This window comes from Equus caballus, chromosome 24 (genome assembly GCF_041296265.1).
Source record: "Equus caballus isolate H_3958 breed thoroughbred chromosome 24, TB-T2T, whole genome shotgun sequence".
Classification (NCBI taxonomy): Eukaryota; Metazoa; Chordata; class Mammalia; order Perissodactyla; family Equidae; genus Equus; species Equus caballus.
This window is the reverse complement of record NC_091707.1, coordinates 24,646,632-24,672,928: the sequence shown is the minus strand read 5'-3', so window position 1 is coordinate 24,672,928 and position 26,297 is coordinate 24,646,632. Positions and strand designations below refer to the sequence as shown.

The 26,297-nt window shown below is 43.0% G+C and overlaps 1 protein-coding gene across 2 annotated transcripts in view; it reads right to left on the bottom strand.

Annotated features, from left to right (window-relative positions):
• Positions 1–26,297, bottom strand: part of FNTB (farnesyltransferase, CAAX box, beta) — a 68,239-nt gene that overhangs the window by 7,013 nt on the left and 34,929 nt on the right. For both annotated transcript variants that reach the window (XR_289415.4, XM_001499473.7), the window contains exons 5-9: positions 20,074–20,220; positions 19,899–19,982; positions 15,750–15,836; positions 9,083–9,212; positions 6,175–6,307 (exon numbers count right to left, since the gene is read on the bottom strand). Coding sequence is in view for 1 of the 2 variants with exons in the window: in XM_001499473.7 (XP_001499523.3) it covers positions 6,175–6,307; positions 9,083–9,212; positions 15,750–15,836; positions 19,899–19,982; positions 20,074–20,220 (581 nt within the window). In the remaining variant the exon portion in view is untranslated. The remainder of the gene's footprint in view (positions 1–6,174; positions 6,308–9,082; positions 9,213–15,749; positions 15,837–19,898; positions 19,983–20,073; positions 20,221–26,297) is intronic.

The following is a 26,297-nucleotide window of genomic DNA, read 5'->3' as shown; positions in this document are numbered from 1 at the left end:
CTGAGAAATGCATCGTTGGGTGATTCTGTCATTGTGAGAACATCATGGAGCATACTGAAATCAAGCACAGAGAAAATGATGCAAGCAAGAGATACAAGACGTATGAAGCCTGCTGCGGGCATAACATGGCATACTCCACAGTAAACTTCTTTTTATAAGTAGAAAGGGTACACTCTAAAATAACAATAAAAAGTATAGTATAGTAAATACATAAACCAGTAACACAGCCATTTATTATCAAGTATTATGTACCGTACATAATTCTATGTGCTATATTTTTATGACTGGCAGTGCAATAGGTTTGTTTACACCAGTGTCATCACAAACATGCGACTAAGATATTGTGCTATGATGTTACAATGGCTACAATGTCAATAGGCAATAAGAATTTTTCAGCTCCACTATAATCTTATGGGACCGCCATTGTATATGCAGTCCACTGTTGACCAAACGTCGTTATGCGACGCATGACTGTGTAGGCATAGATTTTCCTGTGCTGCAACATAATCTTCATAACCACCATTCTGAAGAGCCATATAGCATTTCCTTAAGTGGATGCACAATGTAACTCATCAGTGTAGGCAGTGGGCCAAAACTCTCATATCTATGAATGCAGAGCCTTCTATGGCAAAAATTTATCCAAGTTAAAGTAAATACAGCATGTAAAGAGAATACGTAAGCAAAACATTTAATTGTGGAATATTTATATGTATAGAATACTAAATAAAACAATCATTTCAAAATTCCTTAAGTGAGAAATGGAGGAAGAGATGGGGCAGTGGGAAAGCAATCGCCATTTTCCGGGTTGAGCACCAGCTGAGGTGCTGTGGTTGGCTGACATCTGGGTCCTTGTACAAAAACCACTCATGTTCCACACAGAGCCACGGAGTGCCCCTGAGATCTCACACTAGACGAGGCCCACGAGACGGAGCCCGGCCGCAGGAGGCGCGCCCTCTGGTCCCTTCTGACGCTCACTCGGGGACACACGCTGACTGAAGGGCTTGTACTATTTTAATTACTTTCCTCTTTCTTTTTTCTCTGTGAGCACAGTTGACTTTGTAGGTGATACATACATATATGATAGGACTTCACTCTATCTCCTGCTTATTTCCAAGGTTGTTTCCAGTTCCTTACAACTATAAAAAATGCTGCAATAAACATCTTTGTGAATCTTCTGTTTAGGATTATTTTCTCCAAATGGATTCACTGGAGTGGAAGTATTCAGTTGAAGGGAATAAACATTTTTAAGGCTTTTAATACTGATAAACTGCCTTAAGAATTAATACAGCCACCAGCTAAATTTAAGATTTTCCTGCACTATCTCCAGCATTAATTACTTTTAAAAAAGTTCTCAGCAATTAAAATGTTAAAAAGAAACAGTATCTGATTATTTATTTTGACTTGCATATCTTTGATTACTCATTAGGGTGAAATTTTCCCATAACTTTTGTTTACTAGTTTATTTCCTTTTGAAAGTATGTTTGTCCTTTGTCTTCTGAGATCCAAGAGTCAATTTTATTAATCTAGCTTTTTATTATATTTACCCTTTGTCTGCATCATATGCTACACCTATTTTTTTCCCCTTTTTGCTCTTTTGTTTTGGTTATATAGGCTTTTAAAAAATTATATATGGTTTACACATATGCTGTAATCATACTATTGATTTTGTCTTCATGATTTCTTCTTTAAAGAAGCATATGTAACGAGTACAGGGATTTTGAGGGGGGTGATAAAAATTCTAAAATCTATTATGGTGGTGGTTGCGGAACTCTGTGAATATACTAAAAACCACTGAATTGTATACTTATTTATAAATGGGTGAGTTATTGGGATGTGAATTATATCTCAAGAAAGCTGTTATTTGGGCCGGCCCGGTGGCGCAGCAGTTAAGTTCACATGTGCTGCTTCAGCGGCCCAGGGTTTGCCAGTTCGGATCCTGGGTGCGGACCTATGCACTGCTTGTCAAGCCATGCTGTGGTAGGCATCCCACATATAAAGTTGAGGAAGATGGGCACAGATGTTAGCTCAGGGTTAATCTTCCTCAGCAAAAAAGAGGAGGATTGGTAGCAGATGTTAGCTCAGGGCTAGTCTTCCTCCAAAAAAAAAAAAGAAAGCAGATATTTTAAAAAGCATCTTTATTAAACTTTGGGATAACTGCATTAAACATCTGTACAAAATATACCTTTATTTCATATTCTATAAGAAATAAAAGACTGTTATTGTAAGGTAAATGATAACCTATTGCCAAAATTGGAATCTGAAAAGAAAATGCTAATGTTTATTATTAAATAGATTACAGAGTTTCAGTTTAAAAGTTTAAAAGCTAAACTTGACAAGGAACCTCCAGATGAATTTGCACACAGCACACACAATCATAGTGAGACGAAGGGAGAGCCGATTGCAGGGTGATAACCATGCCCTGGAACCAGCCTTTTAAATCCTTATGCCTCTCCCTTAGATTTCAGATCCCCATTATAATGTCATTTTCCATTTCAAAGGTTCCTTTTATCCAAGAAATCAAAAGTTTTTCAAACAATAACTGACAGGTGTAGCCACATGTAGCTCAATTTCACAGGTGGACAAACACAGGCCTGGGGCATGTCCCAAAGAACATATGAGCAGCTAGTAACTAGCACTCCAACAGAAACTCTCAGGCCTGATTTCTTATTGCTCCACAAAAACAGAATAAAAAATCCACAAAAACGGAGAAACTCTCTAATTTAGTCAGCATTTGCTATTTTCAAGATACTACTACTAATTCATTCTTCTACTCAAATGCTGGTTTTCCATGTGTCAGGCGGCGCCTGCATGGCCACGTGCCAACGCAGGGGCCGGCCTGGGTTCAGGTGCTGCCATGTGCCGGTGTCTATCATCTTTTTAGTTAGCAACATGACCATCACCTTTTAAAAATATATTTGTTCGCCTACTAAAATAAAGGTGGTAATGCACGTGGTAAAAAAAACGGGAAAAAAAGCACAGTACAGAAGGATAGAAAATGTTAAAAGTCAGTCTCCCTCCCTTGCCCCAGGGTACCCATTAGAGGGGTTTGTGCCGACTTCCAGGAAAACCTGTGTGAGTGCCAGCCCGTGTGCACACGGACTGCTCTGGGCCTGCCCTTTCACACTTTATGGTGGGTCCTGGAGAGCTTTCCATGTCAGCCAACTGTATGCAGCTATTGTATGGCAAGTCATAATTTATTCAAATGTTAACCTGACGGGCAGTTAGGCTGTCTGCTATTAAAACTCAGCTTCAATACACATCCTTTGCTAATATTTCTCCCAGTAAATTCCTGACAGTGCACTTGCTGGGTTCAAATAATTTAAACAGATGTCTCCAAACTACCCTCCAAACATGATGCACCTATCCACATGCCCACTAACAGGACAGGAGGGCCTGTTTCCTCACACTCTCCCCGACAGGGGGCATCAATTTCTAATCTCTGCTGATCTGAGAGTAAAAATGAATGGCATCCTCTGTATTTACTTGCCTTTCTTTTAACTGTCACCTTTTCGTTTGATTAATGACCATCTGTGGTGGTTACAGGCAGAGCTCTGATATAGTTGTAGGTGGCAAGTGGGTATCATAGAGCGACTCACTTACCCTCACTGGACCTTGTTTCGTCACCTGTAAAATGGGGATAACGACAGTACCTATTCATAGGGTTGTTCTGAGGGTCAAATGAGAAAATCCATGTGACACACTCAGTTCAGCCCCTGGCCCAGGGCAGCGCTGGGAAGTCCCGGCTGCTAGGAGCAGGAGCGGCTATAGCGAAAGGAAACACTGGCGTAGTCCTTATTCTGTCTGTTCAGTCCTCTGCCGGTTTCTCAGCTGGGTTCTTCATCGGTTTCTTATTGGTTTGTATGACTTTGTCAAATTGAAGAAATTAGCCCTTCATCCTTTGTCACAAATAGTTTTCCCCTCGCTACTTGTTTTGTTTTATAGAATTTCTCTTCTTTTGTAAAACAACTTTTGTTGTTTTTCTTTAGGTAAGAAATACATATTAATTATAGAAAAGTTAGAAGATACAAATGAAAAAGAAAGAAAGCACACATCACCTGTCATTTCACAACCCAGATACTTTCTATTAATTTTTTGGAGTCAACTCTTCACTAAAAATGGAATTATATACAGATTGCTTTGAAATGTAACTTTGATCACAGTATATTGTGAATATCTTTCTGCATTGCATCTCCTTTTGATTCCTAAACTCAGTATTTTGCCCACCACTCAAAACATTTCCCTTCTTCCCAGACCCCTAAGACCCCTGCTGGTCCAAGTCCACTGCTTCTGAGAAGTGGGTGACTTTCAGGCCCAACACGGCCTCCTCCCAGGCAGCAAAAAAAGCTGGAAGCACCAAGATGCACAGGCAAAGCTTTGAGTGTGACTGGCCTCCAGAACTTGGGCTACAATAAACGAAACATCAGCGAGGGCCCCCTTGAAGGCTCTGGCAGGCAGCACTCCTGTCACAGCTCTCTCCGGACTTAAGTGGCAACTGCAGAATGATGGCATCTTATGCTTGCCAGGCACAGGTGTGCAAAGGGCTGACAGTTTTACCAGGGGCTCGACCTCACCAATTCCAGATAAAGAGATCACGAAAACCCCAAGTTAGTTCTGTTTTGAAAGTATTAGACTCTCGAGGAATTCACGATTTCCCTACGATAGTGGTCAAGCCAGAGACGGTGCAGGCCACAGAGTCAGGGCAATGATAGGTCTTAATGCCCTGAGACTGAGAGCCAGGGACCGCAGGCCAAGGACTCTCAGGACACAGACAGGGAGAGCGGCAGGCAGGACAGAGGCTCTTTGCTTCAAGTCAGTATCAAAAGTGGCCACGACTCAAATTAAATTAAGAAACTAAAGAAAGGGGCTCAGAACGAAAAAGTGTCAGCAGGAGGACAGTAGAAAAGAATCTCGTCTTCTATACCTGAGCAATTAATTACCCAACTACTAACCCAAAGAAAAGCTCTCCCCTGGGCCAAGAACACGTCAGCACCCAGCAGGGCAGCCACGGCTTCCCCTCTCCCACTGGTTTCTTCAGAGACACCGTGTTCTCACATAAAATAAATGAGAGATGATTCAGGAGTCTGCAGGCAGCCTGAGACTTCAAGAGATAATACGAGAAGGCTCCAAGAAGTTTTGCTGACTCTCTGACTGCTTTGGTTTTGCATTCCCATTTGAGACTCCACAGAAATGAACATGGGTCTCTCCACTCCAGCTGGTGCAGGTGGAACAAACCTGCATTTAGGATTCTTCAGTAAATTTAAAATACAGTCATACCTTGCTTAACGATCGGGATATGTTCTGAGAAATGCATCATTAAGGAGATTTCATCATTGTGCGCACGTCACAGAGTGTACTTACACATAACTAAATGGTATAGCCTACTACACACCTAGGTTATATGGCACCAATCTTATGGGACCACCGTTGTATACATGGTCTGTCATTGACTGAAACATTGTTATGCAGCACATGACTGTACAACATTTTTTTCTTAGGAAGATTAGCCCTGATCTAACTGCTGCCAATCCTCCTCTTTTTGCTGAGGAAGACAGGCCCTGAGCTAACATCCATGCCTATCTTCCTCTACTTTATATGTGGGATGCCTGCCACAACATGGCTTGCCAAGGGGTGCCATGTCCGCACCTGGGATCCAAACCGTCGAACCGCCGGCTGCCAAAGCAGAACATGCACACTTAACCGCTGCACCACCGGGCCGGCCCCAGTACACCATTTCTAATGGCGGCAACTACGCAGCCAGCCAGACATGGTGGGTCTTTTCTCCATGGGTTCTAGTTATCTGCCCCTTTATGCAATTGCCTTTTCCGTCACTGTTGCAACCATGTGCACAGCATGGGTTTTCAGTCCTAACAGGACCAATACAGAGCTCTCCAATGGAAACAGTGGCTTCACACCCAGGTGAGATGGCAGTCACCATGGAGCCCAGGCCAGGCACTTGCCTCCTCCTAGCCATGGCCACTCTGAAGCACAATGACCCCTAAACCACTGGAACTAAATCCTAGTCTGCACATGCATGCTTTTAGGCAGGAGGTTCCACATGGGGCGCTCAAAATCCAGGACAGACGGAGTTCATTTCAAGCCTTCTAAAAAAGGCTTCCTGACTTGTTTAGCAGCCAAGGAAATCATCTAGCCCCTGCCAACAGCTCCCAGGCTCACCTTGAGCGTGCAGCGCGCGGTGGAGCAGGGGGAGGAGCCCTGCCTGCCAGAAGGAGTAGCAGCCGTCCACCAGCTTGTTGCAGCGGCCCTGAAATCCGCCCTCGAACCGCATCTGCCGGCTTGTCACCCATTGCTGAGAATGAGACAGTAGGGGAGAGACAGCTGCAGCATGAAAAAGACACAAAATCCAGCAAGACGAGCTCTCCGGAGGCCGATCTGGGGAGAGGCTGTTCCCATCGCTTGGCTTCCGGGCACAGGGTTCTGCAGCTTTAGCTTCGTACTTCCTTCCCCTCATTGCCACGGACGCAGAGGGGAGTATTTAAGCTGACTCCTTTGAGGCGACCAGCACTGATTGCTGCTCTGTGCCTAACAGACAACTCCCTTTTCCAGGGTTCCACATGGGTTCTGGTGCTGAGAGAACAAGGAGGCCAACTTGGCTGTAAGGTGGCCTGCAGAAGTCTCTTAATAAACAAGGCTTAACTAGGAGTTTAAGGCAAGAGCAGCAGGGGCTCATTTCTAATTACCTTCCCTGCTCAGGGAAGTTTATAAGAAGTGGATAAATGGAATTTTGTGCTACATGTCATCAGATGATCTCATACACTTCCTGACTTTTACTTAGCACCTGAGGGAGTTCACCCAAGGTCTCTTAGCAAGTCACTGGCAGGACTGGAAGCAGAAGCCATTAGTCCCGATTACTAGTGATGGCTCCGTCAGTCTAGCCTCTCTGCTTCTCCAGGGGAACCTGGTTGGCTGATACAAGAAAATCTTTTACTTTGAAGCTGTAAAGTGGCTCTTGATGTCACTCAATGGTCACACATGATGCCACCATTCCTTGCTTATCTCCAAGTTTTCTAAACACACTCTACTACTAAGATCAAGATAGTCGTGGGTTTGGCCCCCAGGAAGGAGCAGAACCATCTGGCTGAGCAGATAATGACGGTTTCATTTCCCTCCCAGCCCACCAAGGCGGCTCCAGCCACCAGCCATGGACTCAAGGAGCTGCCTACCAAACCGAAAGGGACAGAAATTCCCCTGTTCCTAGATTCTTACTGGACTGAGTTCCTGATAGTAGCCGCTAAGGGCCCTTTGCAGAAGGTGGGGGGTGGGGGGGGGGGGGAGGGCCCTCCTTTAAGTTAACAGCTGCAGAGTGTAGCTTATACCCCTGTTCAAGGCAACACTCAACCATAGAGAGTCCAACCCCAAATTCTTAAAAGAAAGACACAGGAAACTACACTGCAGGTACAGGCACAAATATATCCCCAGTGGGTCTGAAAGGAATCAATGCTTTAGGGACGATGCCATTTAATGAGAGTAGGCTAAGCATTACTCAAGAAAACAGTGGGGAGCCCCTTCTTCTTTACTTACCCCACAGTTTAAGTGTTTTTAAGCCAGACTCATCAACTGTTTGTGGTGCCTAAGCCCATGGGCTTATTCTGTTTCCTTTGGCTACATGAACTCACAAAATCCTTCAGATATGGGTCCTAGTTCTCCCAAAGCAAATGGAGGGGAGGAGCAGTTTGGGTAAGAAGGACACTACATTTATTGAGCGCCTACTATCTGCCAGGCTGTTTGTACATGTTATCTCCTTTAACCCTCAAAGAACTGTTATCTCTACCTAACAGAGGAAAAAAAATTCAAGCTACAACAGATTAGACAATTTTCCCAAGGTAATATGGCTAGGAAGTGGTAGAGACAGGGCTCAAATCTAAAATATTGTCCTTGTATCTGAGGCATTTGCTAATTCTATTCCTTATTTCTGCCTAAGCAGTGGGTCTTTTATGTTTCATGCCTTGTTGGTGATCAGATTTTAAAATAAACCAATAAACTCTAAGTCCAGTGCACAAAGCTGCCATTTCAGCATGATCCTTCAAGCTTTTTAAGAACCTTCAAGAAAAGTATGCTCCAAGGGGCCTCCTAAGAATCAGGACAAAATGCTGCTGGTCATATCTCTACAGAGTATAACAGAAACTCTCTTGGAAGCTCACGATGGGTCTCACAATGGTTCTATGATGGGAGCCTGATGCCTGAACTTGGGGAGAAGAGATGAACGTCAGTTGCTGCTAGTTTGCTTTGAGGTCATGGTCAGGGAATAAATGCTTCCCAAAAGACGTCTCCTTGGTGGCCGTGGGTGTGTGCATGTTTGTGCACCAGGCCTCCAAAGATAATGTTACTATGACCCAGCGACTCCCTGAGGCTGACTGCTATCTGAGTTCATTCTGAATATTGGTCAAGAGCGTGGAGTCCAGATATAAATGCTTGGGTTGCCTGCTCAACCCAATTACCCAGCTCTGCTCAGCTCATTTAAATGTAGTTATTAAACGTTCACATGGTGCAGCAGGTAATAAAAGCATGGCTTCAAAATGCCTCAAAGCTCTTCTCATAACTTTTTCTCTCAGGAGATTCTTTCTAGGACACGATAACCTCTAATTTTAAGAGACTGAAGTTACACTTTTTTTGGAAGTCTGAGGAAGGTACTCTGGCTTATACCAGATGTCTGAGGGACTCAAGAAGACGCTGGGGGTTGGCCTAACACACTGTGTAGAAAGTTTAGAGCAGGGAGATGGAAAGGCGGGAAGAAGGGAGCCAAAACTGAGAGCAGACGGTCACTCCTTCCACTTTCTTGGAACAGTGCTGAGCACTCTAATAGCTACATCTAAAGCTTCATTCAGGACTTTCAGTTCATCTTCCTCAGCAAAAAGAGGAGGATTGGCAGCAGATGTTAGCTCAGAGCTGATCTTCCTCAAAAAAAAAAAAAAAAAAAAGGGCTGCTCTTCCTCAGTTCGTGAGCTCAAAGCAGGAACTCTGCTAGCCCTTCCCACAGCCAAACCATCCCGAAGCCTGTGTGTCTGAGGAGCCACATCACCAGGGGCCTGGGGCCTGAGAGGAAGATGGATCAACAGATACTTACTAACAAGCTCTTCAAGTTCAAGGAACGTTCCTTCTTGAGGATGACCAGTGCAGCCAGGCCACAGAAAGTGTAGCCGCCGTGGGCTTCCATCCCAGGCACCCCGCCAATTCCACCTTCCCAATTCTGACACCTAGGAGGAGATTGAGAAAAGCAGATTGAGGGCTCAGTGTCAACCAAAGAGTGGCCAGGCTGAGGCCACAAGCGCAGAACCACTGTGGACGGCCAAGAATGAGTTTGCTCAGATTAAGGCCTAAACCATCACACAACTATGAATGGAAAATGCTAGCTAATTAACTTTGGGAAATGCCTTTTCCTCAAAAAAAAAAAAAAGGGGGGGGGGACTCAGAGTTTACTTATGTAACAAACATACTACCTCAAATCATTACTTTTTAGAAAAAAGTTGTAAAATCATATATATAGTATGATAACCATCAGGTTAAAATAAAATTGAAAAATAATTGCTGATTCTGGTTATCTTATAGTCCTGGTCTATTGCTGATATTTCTCTTCTTTATTTTTCTGTATTTTCAAAAAGTTTCTGTACTGAACATGTATATCTTTACAAATGTTCACAATAAACCTTTTTTTTATTAGAATTTCCTCTGTACAGTTATGTGTCACATAATGAGATTTTGGACTGTATATACGATGCTGGTCCCATAAGATTAGTACCAAGAGCCTAGATGTGTGGTAGGCTATACCATGTAGGTTTGTGCAAGGGCACTCTATGATGTTTGTCCAACAATGAAATCACCTAACGATGCATTTCTCAGAACATAGCCCTGTTGTTAAGCAATGCATGACTGTATTCAAATTACTCATTTATTATTATTACAATTATTCGGGGTTAGCTTATATATTAAGAGTGTATTTTCTAGTCATAAAAACATGCATAATCTTTGGCCCAGCAATAGAGAGTCATTTCTAGGAATTAATCCTATAAGTAAGAATGTGTCCAAAGATCCGATTTTAAGCATGTTTACTGTGTTCCCATTTATAACAGTGAAATACTGGAAACTCTGAAGCTCAGCAGGAAGGGACTGGTTATGCAAATTATGGCACATCTGTAGAAGAGGATGCTGCGCAGTCATTTACAATGACGCCATGGAAGGATATTTAAAGATGTTCCAAAAACATTACAAGAGAAAAGTTATAAACTGATAATGTCCTGTATGATTTTTCTGGAATTCTGGAAAGATATACACCCAAGGAGTGGTTGGTGGTGGATTACAACTGGTTTAGATTTTCTTCTTTTTGCTTGTCTATAATAAACATGTTTTATCCATGAAATAAAGAAGTTTTCTCTTCAGTATATTTTCACGTAACAACATAGAGCTTTACTTCCAATTATCTCCAAGTAAGTACACAGCATCACACTCTCTACAGGGGCGTCTGCCTCACAGTCCTGGCCATGGTGCAAGTGCACAGATGGATGAGCACTTCATCCAAGACTGGTAGAACTGCCGGGCGGGAGAGAAAGGAAGCAGTGACACCTCCCGTCTGCAGGCACCTCTCCCCGGAGGCCTGGCATCTTGAGAACTCACAGGGCTTTTTCAGAGAGGCCCCAAGCCAGGGAGATCACAGAGCAGAGTCAAAAACTGGTACCATTCCCTGTACAGCTTCTTGAGCATCCTCCAAGCCCCAACCTCCCCGCCACCCAACACACACACTCCAAGTTTTCTTTCCGGTACACTTAGCTACGTGGAGCACAGAGAATAGCTCAAGTGTGAAAGGTCTGGTGAGTGGAGATTATGCAAGGAAGCTCGTAAAATTTTTCATTTTCTTAACTTTTCTTAACCTACCCCTTGAAAAGTTTTTTGAATTAAAAAAATTCAAACCCTATAAAAAAATAAACAATGAAAAGTAAGTCTCCTGCCCACCCTGGCCTCCTCCCCCCACTCACCAGCGGTGACCACTGTCAGTTTCTGGGTCTTACTCCCTTTCCCTCTACACACGCACACACACACTGATGCGCACAACATACATATTTTTATTCCATTTCCCTCCCTTTGTTTTTACATGCGTGGGAGCATTTTACATGCATAGGAGCAATTCAGTCAAATTCTTTGGGAGTGTCTTTTAGCTAAACATAACAGACTGAACACAAGAGCGCAATAAAATGAAAGTAAAGGAATTTTAAAAGGGATAAACCCACAAGGGTAAAGAGAATACCAGAGGATATGAATACAGACAGGAAATAAAATTTCAAAAGCTAGAAAAGGAACTAAGAAGTAACTGACTCAATAGAATAAAGAAACCTAAACCAGCCCAGGAGAGGGGGGGAGGCCACAGAAAGCAGGGTGGCGTCGCCCATGAGAGGCCCAGGGGCTGGAGACAGAGGGCCCTCTAAAAGTGGGATGTGTTTGAATCCAGTTGACTGGTTGCACATGTTTATAAGAATCTGTTACAGGGACCGGCCTAATGACGTAGTGGTTAAGTTCATGCGCTCCGCTTCAGCGGCCCAGGGTTCAAGGGTTCGGATTCCGGGCATGGACCTAGCACCACTTGTCAAGCCACGCTGTGGTGGCAACCCACATAAAATAGAGGAAGACTAGCACGGATGTTAGCTCAGGGACAATCTTCCTCAAGCAAAAGGAGGAAGATTGGCAATAGATGTTAGCTCAGGGCCAACCTTCCTCACACATACACAAAAAGAGACAGTTAGACCTCCAGGGACCCTGCAGATGTACTGAACCCAGCAGAAGATGAGAGGTTTCAGGGGTTTAATCAAGAGGATCTGAATTCTCATATATCCAGGAAAGCTGAGAACAGGAGGGGGCTGTGCCTAGCAGGGGGGTTAAATGAGAGTCTACAATCTGAACACACCCTTCAACCCCTTTCCCTACTAGTATTTCACAAAGCTGGCTGCCAACTTCATGCCCCACCAGGAATCGAGAAGATTCTCCTCTAGGGAAACTAATAAGCCCAAAACAAAACCCTCCAGATATTGACATATGAGAATCCCTGGCGAATGGCTGCGTCCTAGCCCATCCCGGCTCACACAGCTCCCATCGGCTTTTCACACTTGACTCCCAAATATGAACTCCAGACATTTGAGCAAAGTCTCTAATATGAAAGAGAGACCAAAACAAACAAACAAAAGTAAATTGGAGGAAATAATGTAGGGAGCAGAAGTAAACTTTTTAAAGTTATCTCTCTAGATAAAATAGTATATGAAATAAGAACATTGCAAGGATAAAATATTCCTGAAACAAGAACAGGAGAGTATATTAAAAAAAGAAGTATTCTTTTCTATAAATAAGGATAAAGTAAGCTCTAAGAAATTTAAAATAGAATTGCAGGAAAAAAACTCAACATAAGGATTAGAAGATAAAGGTAAAGTAGTCTCTTGGGAAGTACAATATGAAAGATTTAAAAGGTGGGAAATGGGCAAAAAAGTCTGAAAAATTAGAAGACCAACCCTACTTATAGGATGTTACAAAAAGAACAAACATAGAAAACGGAGGGGAAGAAATCATCCGATAAATAGCATAATAAAGTTTCCTGGAACTGCAGTGTATGAAGTTCCAGATGAAGATGTCTGCTGAGTGCCCAGCATAATGAATGGAAAACAATCCATACCACGCTTCACCAGCAGGAAATTTCCAAACAGCAAGAATAAAGATTCTAAAAGCTTCTGGGCGGGGGCGGATGGAGTGGGACAGAGAGAAAGAGAAGACAAAAACATGCAACAGACCCGGAACCACAATGGCAGTGGGAGGCAGGAAAGAACAATGGTCACCATAACAGGTTGTGGTCACTTAACTTCTCTGTATTCCAGCTTAATATCAAATTCAATATCCCCCCATTTGACATGTAAGGAAACTATGACATGGAGAAGTCCAATAACTTGTCCAAGGCATAAAGCTAATAAACGATAAAACTGGAATTCAAACCCAGGCAGTCAGAGGTCCACATCTACTAAGTGCCTAAAAACCGATGCTCCTGTAAATAATGGCCATCCACTCTGGACAAAACACACAGACACAACTGCCCGAGGGCTCAGCAGACTAAAAAAGGCAGGCAGATTTGAAAGTTGGAGCAGACGACAGCAGGCAGGCAGTCCCTCCCCTCCCGCAGCGGTATTTCCCTTCACCGTTTGCCCTGAGGATGCCTAGAGACACCCAGTGGCGGCAGCGGCAGGTCAGCGGTCAGGGAAGGGCAGGTGAAACTAATGGAAAGCCCACATCTCTCTGGCAAGAAGAACCAGGCTGACAGAAATTGAGGAATCCAGAAAGAGGAGGGCCAGAGAAGGAAAACCCCAAGTTCTGTGTTTAAACTTTGCTCCTTTCTACCCAACCCCTGAATCACACAGGCATTGGGCAAACTGAAAGCAGCTTCTGACCAAGAACTAATGCAAGAGCTGAGCCAGCGCACAGCGCAGGTGTGATGCTCTGCAGTTTGAGTCTAACCAAGTCGCCTGCCTGCTGAAACAAAAACATCAACACTCTTCAGGGCAATCTAACAGAATCCAGTGTGTGCAACGTTAACAGCACAATGTCCAGGGTACAATCCAAAAATTACTTGACATATGCAGAATCAGGAAAATGTGACATGCCAATTCTAAGATAGCTAGATGCTGAAATTACCAGACAAGAATTTTAAAGCAGATATTATAACTATACATTTACCTCAGTGAAGAAAAATACACTTGTGATGAATAAAAAGATGGGAAATCTCAAATGAGAAACAGAAAGTATAAAAAGAACCAAACTCAGGCAGTCTAGCTCAAAAGCCCATACTCTCAGTCTCTAAACTACAGCTACCTTACTACTGAGCATCACACACCAAGTCCTCAGTAAATGCTGGTTATTCTTATTATCAGCCTTTTTAACAATGACACTGGAAGCCAGAAGATAATGGAGCAATTCTTAAAAATTCTGAAAGAATACAATTTACACAGTTTACAATTTAGAAACGTCTAACCAAATAAACTATCAATCAAGTGTGAGACTAGAATAAAGATACATGCAAAATCTTAAAAATGTATTTCCCAAGTCCTCTTTTTTGGGATCTATTGGAGTATGTGTTTCATTAAAATGAGTAAGTAAACCAAGAAAAAGCAGGACAGGGACTTCAACAAAGGAGAGAAGTGAAGTGAATTTCATGCGGAGAAGAAGGTTCTGGATGCTTGCTGTGCAGCAACCTGAGAGCAATCTGTCCAGACTGAAGCAGGAGGGCAGAAGCCACCAGGAGGGATAAGGCACAACCCACACACATGCACACACGCACGCACACACACACACACGAGAACTGATATATTCCCTGAAGCGTTTGAGTGTATTGAGAGTAACTTTCTGGCTCTGGTAGAAAATCTGGGAATGAATTCATGAATTTACATACATTTAAAAAAAGAGGTAATAATTAAATCCAGGAAAATAAAAGTTATACAAAAAAGTAAATAAGATCATGGTACATTATCTGGTTTGGCTGTAACTTATATTTTCATAGTAGTAAGTACTACTTTGACACAAATAAAAATGCAAAAAACAAAATAGAACAAAACGGCTTGGATATTATTTCATAACAGTACATACATATCTGCTATACCTTTTGTTTTCTTTTTTTTAAATTATGAAATATTTGAAGCATCCAGGAAAGTAGAGGAAATAATATATAGAAACGCACGTATCTGACACCTAGCTTTGATTTAACCATATACACTTCAGGTCTTTTTTTTCATTTTACAGAAATGAACAATTACAGACACAGCTGGAGTCTCCTGCGTACATGTGGAGACCTCTCCTGATCTCATTTCCTTTGCTCTCTCCCCAGAAGTAACCATGGTCTTGAATTCGGTGTTTATCCTTCCCATGTATGTTTTTATATTACTACATGTGATTCTTCCCATAAACAACATAGAATTGTTTTGCATGTTTTCAAATTTTAAGTAAATGTGCTGATCTGCATGTTTTCTTTAACTTGTTTTTTTTTTTTTACTCAACATTTAATTTGTTTTTTGTTTTTTGCTTTTTTTGGTGAGGAAGAGTGACCCTGAGCTAACATCTGTGCCAATCTTCCTCTATTTGTATGTGAGTTGCTGCCACAGCATGGCTTGATGAGTGGTGTAAGTCTGCGCCCAGGCTCCAAACCCGTGAACTCTGGGCCTCCAAAGCATGTGCACCGAACTCAACCAATACACCACCAGGCCAGCCCCCTCCATAGTGTTTTTGAGATTTACCCATATTGATACATGGAGCTCTGATTCATTCATTTTAACTGCTATGTTATACACCAACGTGACTAAACCACAACTTACTTATCCATCTGGTGCTTATGAACATTTAACCTGTTTCCCAGCTTTTTGCTCTTATAAACAAGTGCTGTGCTTGTCTCTTTCATACAAGTGTGTGAGAGTTTCTGGAGGAGTGGAATTATTGGGTCGTCAGCAAGGGCAACTTTGAGTCACCAAACTGCTCTCCACGATGGGTAAATCCCACCAATACTGTTCACCCAAATTTTTGATCCTTGTCAATCTAAACTACAATAAACATTAAAGAAAGTTTGGAAAAAAGAAAATTTTTATTTTTGAAGTGCACAATCTACAACCCTAATATATCTCTTCTAATTTTATCTTCTCTTTGTGTCCTTTTCCATTTTCGCTATTTTTCAGAAGTCTTAACCGCCTGCTATCTACAAGGCCAGGACAAAGCCCAGCTTCTCTCACCTTGCTATCCATTCAGCAGTGCCCTCAAAGAGGTCTGGCGTGATGATGTTGGTCAGAGAAGCTACCGAGGCGGCACAGTATGCACTTCTGGAGGGACAGAAAGAGAGGGAAAAGTGTTAAGCTTCAAGGAAGAGCCTCAATAAGGCTCACTGGACTTCTGAGCGGATTGCTCTCTTTGCCTAGTGAGCTGTAACCACCTCCCGGCCTCACTCTTGGCACATAGTCAGTCCTCCTTGGTCGCCAACTGAGAGGTTTGACATTCTGTTTGGATAGAGTTGCTCACAGCATGGCTTCAGTGAAAGAACATGACATTCTATTCTCCCTGCCTGCACATGGTCAAATCTACATCAGAGGAAATAACAGCCACGTCAATTCAAGTCAAAAGTGAATTTAGGTCTTCTTTCAAAGACCTACAATGGCTCCCAAAAGTCCCTGGTGTCATTCAGGTATTTCTGATATGTTCATTCATTCAGATGTCAGTGCTATTTTAGATCCAGGATTTCTACCTGTTTATGGCATGGATACATTAAAGGTTAACTATATTTTTTCTCCAAGAGACCCACTCCAAAGTAGGCCACCAAACCCTAATGGCTGCTTAGACCAGACAAGAGAGACAGGAATAGCTGAGCCCACTCAGATACATTCCTTAGGCCTCTAGAGGGAGAGAAGCGCTTTGATTTCAAGCACCTCCTAGTACAGACACACACACACACTTTTAAATGGAGAGGAAAGAGCACGTCTATTTTTTTTAATGTTATCCTACTTGATTTGGAGTAATTCTTGCATTCCATCCTCCCAGCCCTAATTCCTCTCAGGACATTTTATTTCAGCTTCTCCCTCCATTATGGAACACACCTACAAACTGTCTTTTCTTCCTTTCTATGGTCTTTTCAAATACCCAGCATCTCGGCTCCATTTTATGTTGAAGACAAAAGCTGTTTGTTCTAATTCTGCTGACCAATCCTTTTTCTAACTGCCCCTAAGGAATATAATAGGAAAGGAAGAGAAAGGTGTACTTTCCATATCATTCAGTACAGACAGAATACTAAGCCAAGCCTCCTGACGTATTCCAGAGAAACCTCTGCAGAAGCTGCAAGCACTGTTATCCCACCAGCATTTTTATCAGCCTGCTCACTCTGCCCAAAAGCACAGCACAGGTTGTGTTATACCAGCAGGTGCTGGAAGCCTGAAAGAGTCCCACGTGCCTAATGTTATCACTAATTCGAAGGTCTGATCTAATTTCCTTTAGGTCTTGAGCCTCTCAAAGGGGTTCAAAAGTATCTGCCCTTGAATCCTAATGTAACCTCTGAGGTATGGAGGCAGCCAACAACGTAGCTTGCCTCTCGTAAAGGGAAGAACTGAGACGTGACACCAGAAGCCACTCGTCCTAGATCTCACACTGAGGCCGTTTCTTCCTCTCTCCCTCCATCCAATCATCACCTCTCTCAGATCTGCCCACTACTCTCCAGCCTTGCTGCTGTCACCAGGACCTGGGTTAATCTCCTGTCCACTCTTCCTCCCTCCAGCCCTGGAACCAGAGGACTTTTACTAAAACACTACAATCTATTCACTGCAACTGGAGAACTTCTAATAAAAACAAATCAGATCATGTCGCTCCCTACTTAAAACTTGTCAGTGGCTTCCTACCGCCCTTAAGACAAACTCCAGATTTCTTAAGGAGACTTCAGGGCTCCTCAGTCTGTTCCCAGCCTGTCCTTCCAGCTCCATGTCTCCCACTGCCCCCCAGGCCATCTACACTTGAGCGACACTGACCTTCTCCCTCCTTGAAGACAGTCTACTGTCTGTCACCCAGATATGCGATAAAACTCCAAAATGATCTTGCTAGGGTTTGTTTGCTTTTGCCTAATAATCTCAGGAAGTTTTAGAAAGCTAAATTTCAAGACTGCGTGTATTTGGTTGGAATATCTATAGAAGAGGAATGAAAATGTAGTGATGATGAAGGGAAAAGAAATCTTTTATCTTTTTCCTTAGGAAGCGTCAACACAATAGTGCCTTTCCTCAATGGTTATATGGCTTCGCTGGAATTTACAGTGTTAAAAACAAGGCAATGGGCTCAAAATGGAGTCGCCTAGGCTAAGCTTCACATCACCAAACCCAGACTTAATCACAGTTTCGGCTCTCCCAGAAATGGAATCTTAAACCAGTGGATCAGGAACAGCCTGATCAGCACTAGTGAGGTCATCCACCTGACAGACCCCTGCAGTCCCCTAAGGGACAGTAACCTTGCAACAACCAACCCACTTTTTTGGCCCAGTAGAACTTCCCTGTCACTACTCCCTTCTGCCAATAAAAGTCCCTCATTTGCAGAGCTCCTCGGAGCTCTTTTCTGTCTGCTGGATTGGATGCTACCCAATTCAAATTGGTTTTTGCTCAAATAAACTTCAAATTTTTAATATGTCTCAGTTTATCTTTTAACAACAGACACTGAGATATTGTAATATAATACAAATATATATGTGGTCTTCTCCCCAGTTCCTGGCACAGAGCTCCTAAAACCCTTGGAATTTCCTGTGTGACAGAAGTGATAGGAGAGTCTTTCGTTATTTCTAACAAGTCCCATTCAACTATACCTGAGTTTATGCCACTGAGGTGGCTCCTGGAGGATCCAGAGGAACCAGCCATGTGATTAGAGGGTTGGAGCTTTCAGCCCCCTCCCCAGAGAGGGGCTGGAGACTGAGATAATCACCAGTGGCTAGTGATTTCATCAACTATGCCTACATAAGGGGACCTCCATAAAGACCCTAAGTTCAGGGAGCTTCTGGGCTGGTGAACGTGTCCATGCGCCTGCCGGGAAGGGGCACACCCCAGCTTCACGGGGAGAGAATTCCTGTGCTCCTGATCCTTCAGGCCTCGCCTCATATACCTCTTCATCTGGCTTTGTACCCTTTATAACAAACCGATAAGAGTAAGTAAAGTGTTTCCCTGAGCTCTGCGAGCCGTTCTAGCAAATTACTGAACCTGCGGCAGGGCGCATGGGAACCCCCAATTTGTAACCAAGTCAGACAGAAGTGTGGGTCACCTGGGAACCTGCTACTTGTGATTGATGTCTGAAGTGAAGGGCACTCTTGTGGGACTGAGCTGTTAACCTGTGGGGTCTGAGCTAACTCTGAGTAGTGTCAGAATTGTTTAAGATGAGGGGAAAAACACACATTTGGTATCAGAAATGTTGTGAGTAGAGAAACAGTTTTTCTGGTAGATCCCTAGCCTAATTTTTTGGTTTGGACAGACAGGTTACAGATAGAAGGAAATCCTTCACTACAGGCCTCTGCAGCCTGGGAATTCTTTATCTGCAGTGTGTTTCAAGCTTCACAACTTTCACGTTTTTTTCTCCCTCATACTTTCAAACCAATGATTAAGCCAGAATATTAATCAGCTTGTGTAGAAGCACACACATTGACAAATAGGCAGTAAGATGGCTTTGCTATAGAAACCTCATATAAAAATGCATTTCTCGGACTACATACTGAGAAGTTGGTATAAAATCTCAATGATACGCTGCCTTTGAGAAATGACTTCTTCAGTGAATTCCCTCCATGTTCACAAGCAATCTCCTCCCAGGTGGGTACCTACCTGCCAGGCACACCAGACAATTCTTGAGTAAAACAATAATTCTGAGACAACTGGTTCCAATCAGTTAATACGACTCTATTTCACTGCAGCCCGCCGGCCCATAAGGGTTTCTGCACCTCCCAAAGCAATTCTCATGCAGGTGTTAAACATTCTCACGATTTCATCAGATACATTCAGAAAATATCTACTAAGACCCTACGGGGCTTTCTTCTCCCTTCCTCTCCCAGACAGATGAAAGATTATATTGCACCACAGTTATTATACACTATGGTATATCATCTTATACCAAACAAATGTATTTTTAATTCTTAAAACAAAAGCATTTGATTTTGTCTCTGTCTTACTTATATTTTGACATTTATATAAGTCAAGTGATAATGACACCTGAGGACATCTGTCTCATATCTGCGATGATGATGACACTGCGTCACTGACATGTCGCTGCGTGTCATTCTGTGAGACGGAGCAGCAGCCTCCCCAGGTTCCTTGGGTTTGGCATCCCTAATGGCAGATAAGCTCTAGAATCTACTGATGCAGCCTGAGAAAAAGCCCACTCACCTCACGTCCACCTCACCTCCAACGTGCATGAGAAAAGAGCCATCGGGTTGCTTCAGCGAGTACAAGTACTCAAGCAGCTTCTCTCTGAGAAACGAACGGGAGATGGCAATAGTCAGTGTAGTGTCAGCAGGCGGGGGGCCTTCCAGGCTCCCGTCACTGCTGGCTTTGTCGGTACCTGTTGATGACGTCATAGGCCTCCTCAGTGCCAATGATGCACAGTGCGTTGACTGCTGCATACGTGGGTGCGAGGTGTGGGTACTGGCCAGGGCCCCCTCCAAAGCCGCCATCTGGGCTTTGACACAGCTCCAGGAACTGACACACACTAGGTACACAGCCAAGTGGAAAAACAAAGTCAGACAGCATGAATTCCAAAACACCACATTCCACCAGAGTGAATGCCTTTCCAACGTTCCCCTCTCCCTCCAAAGGGAAAAAACCTCTCCTCTCACCTAGTGAATGCACATTGAATATAATTAACCCCTGCAAAGGGCCTCACTACCCTGCTATCATGGGTATTACACTGAAGCAACTGCCTAGTTGTGAAGGAAGGAACATAAGGCCAGGCAGAAACAAACAGCCTTTCATAGAATTGAGGGTGAGTCCCAGGCTTCTTAACCAAATCTTTCCCATACTTTTCACTCAGTTTGCCACCTTGGGTCTGTGGTACTGGCCTCCTTCTCCCTGCCTTTGGGGCACCTCCCAAAATTCTGCCTAAAATGTTGGTGGGGCCCAATTGCTTCTTTCCACACTAATCACCCTGGTCTACATCTATCAGCGAGGCCCGCCAAGAACATTCAGAGAGATGGCGTCTCACTCCCATTGCCACCTATGCCCCATGCGCTGCTGATTTTTATTCCTACAACCGACCAGTACAAGCTTTTAACAGAGTCTGCCTCCCTGCTTAGGAGAATAAAAGAGAGGCCGGCTTCTAACACGCCAGCCTCAGTTGTGGCAAACTTCAGTACTGCTGCCTCAGGGCACAAGAATGCATCCCAGTCTGTGGGTTCTCGGAGTTTCCAGGCTAATCCACTGACGGCTCCAGTTCTCTCACGGAGGGAAACTGTTTACAGAGGGTTTGCATCCAAGCATGGTATCAGTTTGCCTGGAAGTTCCACTGTTGCTTCAGGTGAAACCAAGAGAGCCCCTATTTGTCCAAGGTCCTCTGAAGTTCACCAGAAAGGGGTGCCCAGGAAAGTCCTGATTATCAGGCTGCTTCCCTGTGACTCAACCAGAATCACAGGCTTCCTCTGAGGACAAGCCTCCACTTAAGAGAAGAAACTGCAAATCTGTGTCCTTCCAGTGCTCACACAGCCGCCTCTTCCTGGGCTCTTTTGTCTCATCCTTTCTTATCTACTGCTACCAGAGACCACACAGAGTCTAGTCAATCTCCACTAAGACACAGGTTCCTTACTGCTTCCCCACGACACATTTGATTACTTTTGATTTCAGATCTTCCATTATCTGGGCAGGGCCAGTGCTAGAAAATGCTGCTGACTTGCTATTGGAGTCCTGAAATCATCACAGGTTAAAAGCAATACACATTCACTTCTATTTGCACCTAAAATTCACTGCAGGAAACACAAGGATTGAAACTGAAGTTGATAATCAGAGAAGAGAGACAGTTTTGTGGCACGTTCTTAATAGCAGTTAATTTTCATTGAGAAAATGAGTTTGTTTCTAACATATTTCCCAGAACTTCATCAATTCTTATCACATTTCCCAGAAATACACAGCTAATAAATTCATGTCCTAACACAGGCTGGCTGCACTAGCATACAAAAAGTTTTCTATATCACAAAAACAAAAGGTTTTAGCTGACAGAAAACTTAACAGCACATTAAAGAAAAGAGCGCCACCTAGTTATGCATCCCCTTTCCTGACTCCCAACATAGAATCGCGGCCATGCACCACTCCTGTAGCCTAAAGTCTGGCCTGAGCTGGAGATCTGCATGTCCCAGATACCTTTAGACATCCCTCCACGCCAACCTCCCTTGCTGACACCACATCTGTCTGTGGAGCTATGCTGGGGCCCCGGGCTGGGCTTCTCTTGACTCTCAGACACTCTGTATTACAGAACATTCTGCTCCAGAGGCTTTCCAACTTGCACCCTAAGGACCTGGCAAATTGACCATGACACCACCAGCTGTCATCAACAGAATTCTTCACAATTGTGAAAACTAAAATGTGAATGATACTTCTACCTACCAGAAGGGGGAGAAAAACTTATCTTAGAGACCACAAACTCCCCAACTAATAAAAAAAATCACACGCAGGAAACATTGTGCAAACACCAAGAGTGACACACTTGGTGAAAAAGATGTATTCATAAATCATTCATTTAGTCATATGACTAAATGATCCAGTAGATCAGTTTTCCTGCAAGTCAGCAAGGCATTTCACTCTAGCTTACGTGACAATTACCAGCAAAGGGGGAAACTACCTCCTAGATCAGGGGTTTCAAACCCAGAATGTGTGTATCAGAATCACTGGAGAGCTGATAAAGAATAGAGACCCAGGCTTGCTGCAGCAGGAAAGAGCTGGGCCTATTTTTTCACCAAATTCTCAGGTGATTTGGATATACACACACACAGTCTGAGTACCACAAATTTTTGCTGAACAATTAGAATCATTTGGGGGATTTTGGTTTTTTTAATTCCAACACTGAGGCCACGCCTAATACCAATTAAATCAGAATCACTGAGGGTGGGACCCAGGTGGCAATAGTTTTTAAAACTCCCCATGTGACTTCAATGTACAGCCAAGTATCAGTGCTTCTCAAACTGGAGTGTGCACAGAGATCACCTAGGGATGCTGTAAAGTGCGGATCTGATCCAGCAGGGCTAGATGGGCCCAAGAGTCTGCATTTCTAGCAAGGTCCCAGGTGATGCTAATGTCACTGGTCTGGGGACCACATTTTGGGTAGCAATGCGATAGATCTGTACTGTCCAGTAAATAACCACTAGCCACATGAGGCTCTTTAAATTTTAAATGTAAATTAATTAAATTCTATTTTATTAGCTCCTCAGTCACACAAGCCACACTGCAACTGCTCACTCGCTCCACATCGCTAGCAGCTACCACGAAACACAGAACATTTCCATTATCGGAATTCAACCACTAAAAAGTATGTAAAACTTGTAAGAGGACCAAGTTCAAAGCCAGAGGACCAATGATTACTGTCAGCCTTGTACAGAGTTTACTCGGACTTTGAGGTGTTGGCTGAGGACCGACCTAAGGTTGTTGATTCTGAACGTCACTGCCACCAACTCAGAGGAAGGACTCAAGAGCACAGCGACTAAGAAATATTATAAAACAGGCAGGGACACACCTCCAAGATGAGAAAGAAAGCCCAGAATAACAAACCGACTCAGAAGCCAATACGAATAAAACAAATGAAACAGGTACAATAGCAGGTGTTACGCTTAGGGATGGCAGGAGCGGTGGTGAGGAAAGCACATAAGACGGAAAGGACTGGAATATAGGAGAAAAAGGACCAGCAGGTAGGGCCCATGAGTTGTGAACAACGATAACAAAAACACTTGTTGACAGCATCATGAAGAGTGTCAGTCAGAATGGTATCTGGCTCAAGCCTCCATTTTCCAACTTGAAGGAAGCTCAGAGTCAAGCTACAAAGGTGGCTAAATATAAAAATTATTAAAAAGCTTACTACTACTGGCAACTACGGTGAGGAAGCTACCCAGCAAAATACCTCGAGTATACAAAGGGGGATTATACAACCTTTCTGGTAAATAAACAAAAATTGAAGCCAATTGGCAGCAAGAAGAATTAGGTTAGATTTAAGAAAAACTTCAGGACCAGAATAGGTTACCACAGACAGACTTAAGGCCTAGAATAAGTTACAAAGACCACAGCTTTGGAAACACAGTAGCCATGCCTGAGCAGAAGGGTGAGGAGTGGACGTGAAGGCGAGCTGAAGCAGCCGATGTCAGGCTAGCACCCGAGAGGGAGCAGCCCCTCCCATCAGCGGACAGCAATGGGCAGGCTCCCTTGCTGATTCCAGGAGGCCCAGGCCGTCTGTGGAGAGCGACAGCTTGTTTGGCTCTTCATCAGGGCCAGGAGTCCTCCGGACGCTGCTGCTTCGGAAGCACAGTCAAGTCTAAAGCCGGTTATTCTAGAGCAGGGTTTCTCCACCATGGCACTATTGACATTTGGGGCTGGATAATTCCTTGTTTTGGGGACTGTCCTGTGGAGGATATTAGCAGCACCCCTGACCTCCATCCACTAGACGCCAGCAGCACCTGGCTAAAAAATGCCCAGAAGACAAGTGACTAGATAAGGGATCCTCAGTGAAAGGTAAGGGAACAGACAAATTATATTTAAATCCAAAAACTAAAAGGAAAAATATTTAAGGAGCTATTCAGGGGACAAACTACTGATAACCTTGCAAAAGAGAAAGAATAAAACATTGACACAAGAAAACTCAAATTTAATCTTTGGGAAAAGTCCTAAAACAATTTTTAAGTTAAAGACAATTTTTACAGAAGGTAAAAACCTAATTTAACAATACGCTGGTCTCCCCGTGACTTTCACTTCACACCTCTGTTTCAGTCAAGTAGCTTTTAATCTCAAAGCATGGAACTCTCATTAAAGGGTCAGTGCTAAAATCATTGACAGAGCAAATGTACTGAGTCTAGTTCCAAAATGTTAATTTGTTTTAGATAAACACATATATAAACTTGAGGATACAATCTCTAAAGAGAAGCAAGCTAAATTCCTACTTAGGAATATATTATTCTTGAAAGGTCTCACACCAGCAGTCACAGAAGCTGACAAAAATGATTTTGTCCACTAGAGGGAACTCCGCTTGTGATATTGTCCCCTAAACAAATAGAAGCACAAAGGTGAACCAAATAGGATGCTCGTGCGCGCATGAGCGTGTGTGTGTGTGTGTGTGTGTACACACCGCACTAAGTGAAGGAGTGGGGAAAGAAAGGGCAGAAAAATAAAACCCCAGAGTTAAACTCTGCCTCCGGATCACCTTAATATTTGCATAAAGAAGAAGAAAATTGATCAAATTGTTAAAGCATTTATTTTCCCTGTGCAAAATAAATTAAAAGGCAATGTCCTATTTTAAGTAGTCTTAAAAAAAAAGTCCCTATATTTTAATGGAAGTGATTAAATTTTTCTGTCTTAGGGGCTGGCCCTGTGGCCGAGTGGTTAAGTTCGCGCGCTCTACTGCAGGCGGCCCAGTGTTTCGTTGGTTTGAATCCTGGGTGCAGACATGGCACTGCTCATCAAACCACGCTGAGGCAGCGTCCCACATGCCACAACTAGAAGGACCCACAATGAAGAATATACAACTATGTACCGGAGGGCTTTGGGGAGAAAAAGGAAAAAAATAAAATCTTTAAAAAAAAACAAAGATTTTTCTGTCTTACTAAAAATAGTTTATCTCCTTAGAGATCAGAGCTACTAGGCTCTGTTCATAATAAATATTATCTGCACCCACAATTAACTGCCTGCTAGGCACAAAAGAAAATACATTATTGGAAAGTTTAAGAAATTCTTTAAAAGTTTGCAAAATCAATGCTCAGAAGAACCACAGGTAAAGCTTTTAAGGCAGGTGTGAAGCAGAAATTCTCAGTCATTAACTATCAAGTAGTTCTTGAAAGTAGGACAAATCAGCTTTTTAGTTTTAAAACATTCTTTTAATTCCAAAACAATAAAGAGTCATTGTAGAAATTTTAGGAAACGCAAATAAGCTTAGAAAAGAAAAAATCTCCTTTAACCCCACCATCCAGAAATAACTATTACCAAGTGTGCATATCCTTCTGGGTTTTTTCCATGTATATAACCATCTATATTTTTATCTTTAAACGTTCAGTTTTTTGAACTACCTTTTTTCACGTAAATCACAAACATGTCTCTATATAAACATACATTTTTATGTACAAACATACACATTTATATATATAAATATTTTTATTGAGGTATAATGGACATACAACATTATGAGTTTCACGTGTGCAACATGAAGATTCGATATTTGTACATATGGGGAAATGATCGACAATAAGTCTAGTTAACACCGTTAACTTCTTAATTTTTAAACAGCTGCACAGTATTTCATTGTATGTACTGCATACTTCACTTGAACTTTGAATACACTTTACAGCATCGCCTACAATCAGTTGATATTTAGGTTGCCTCCAAGTTCAGTGTGAAAAGTTCTTTAAAGGGGTCCTCTCTTCCTATCTGGTGTTTCCACAAAAGTTGCTCTGACATTTATTTCCTCAGAAAAGCCTTACCTAGAAAACACCAAGTATACAACCTAGAAAACACTCAAAATCGATGCTAACCCAATTTCTTCCACTTCAGCAACCCCCTTATCACTCTTCCCACCTCTGTCAGTCTACATCGTACCTCTCATAGGACCCT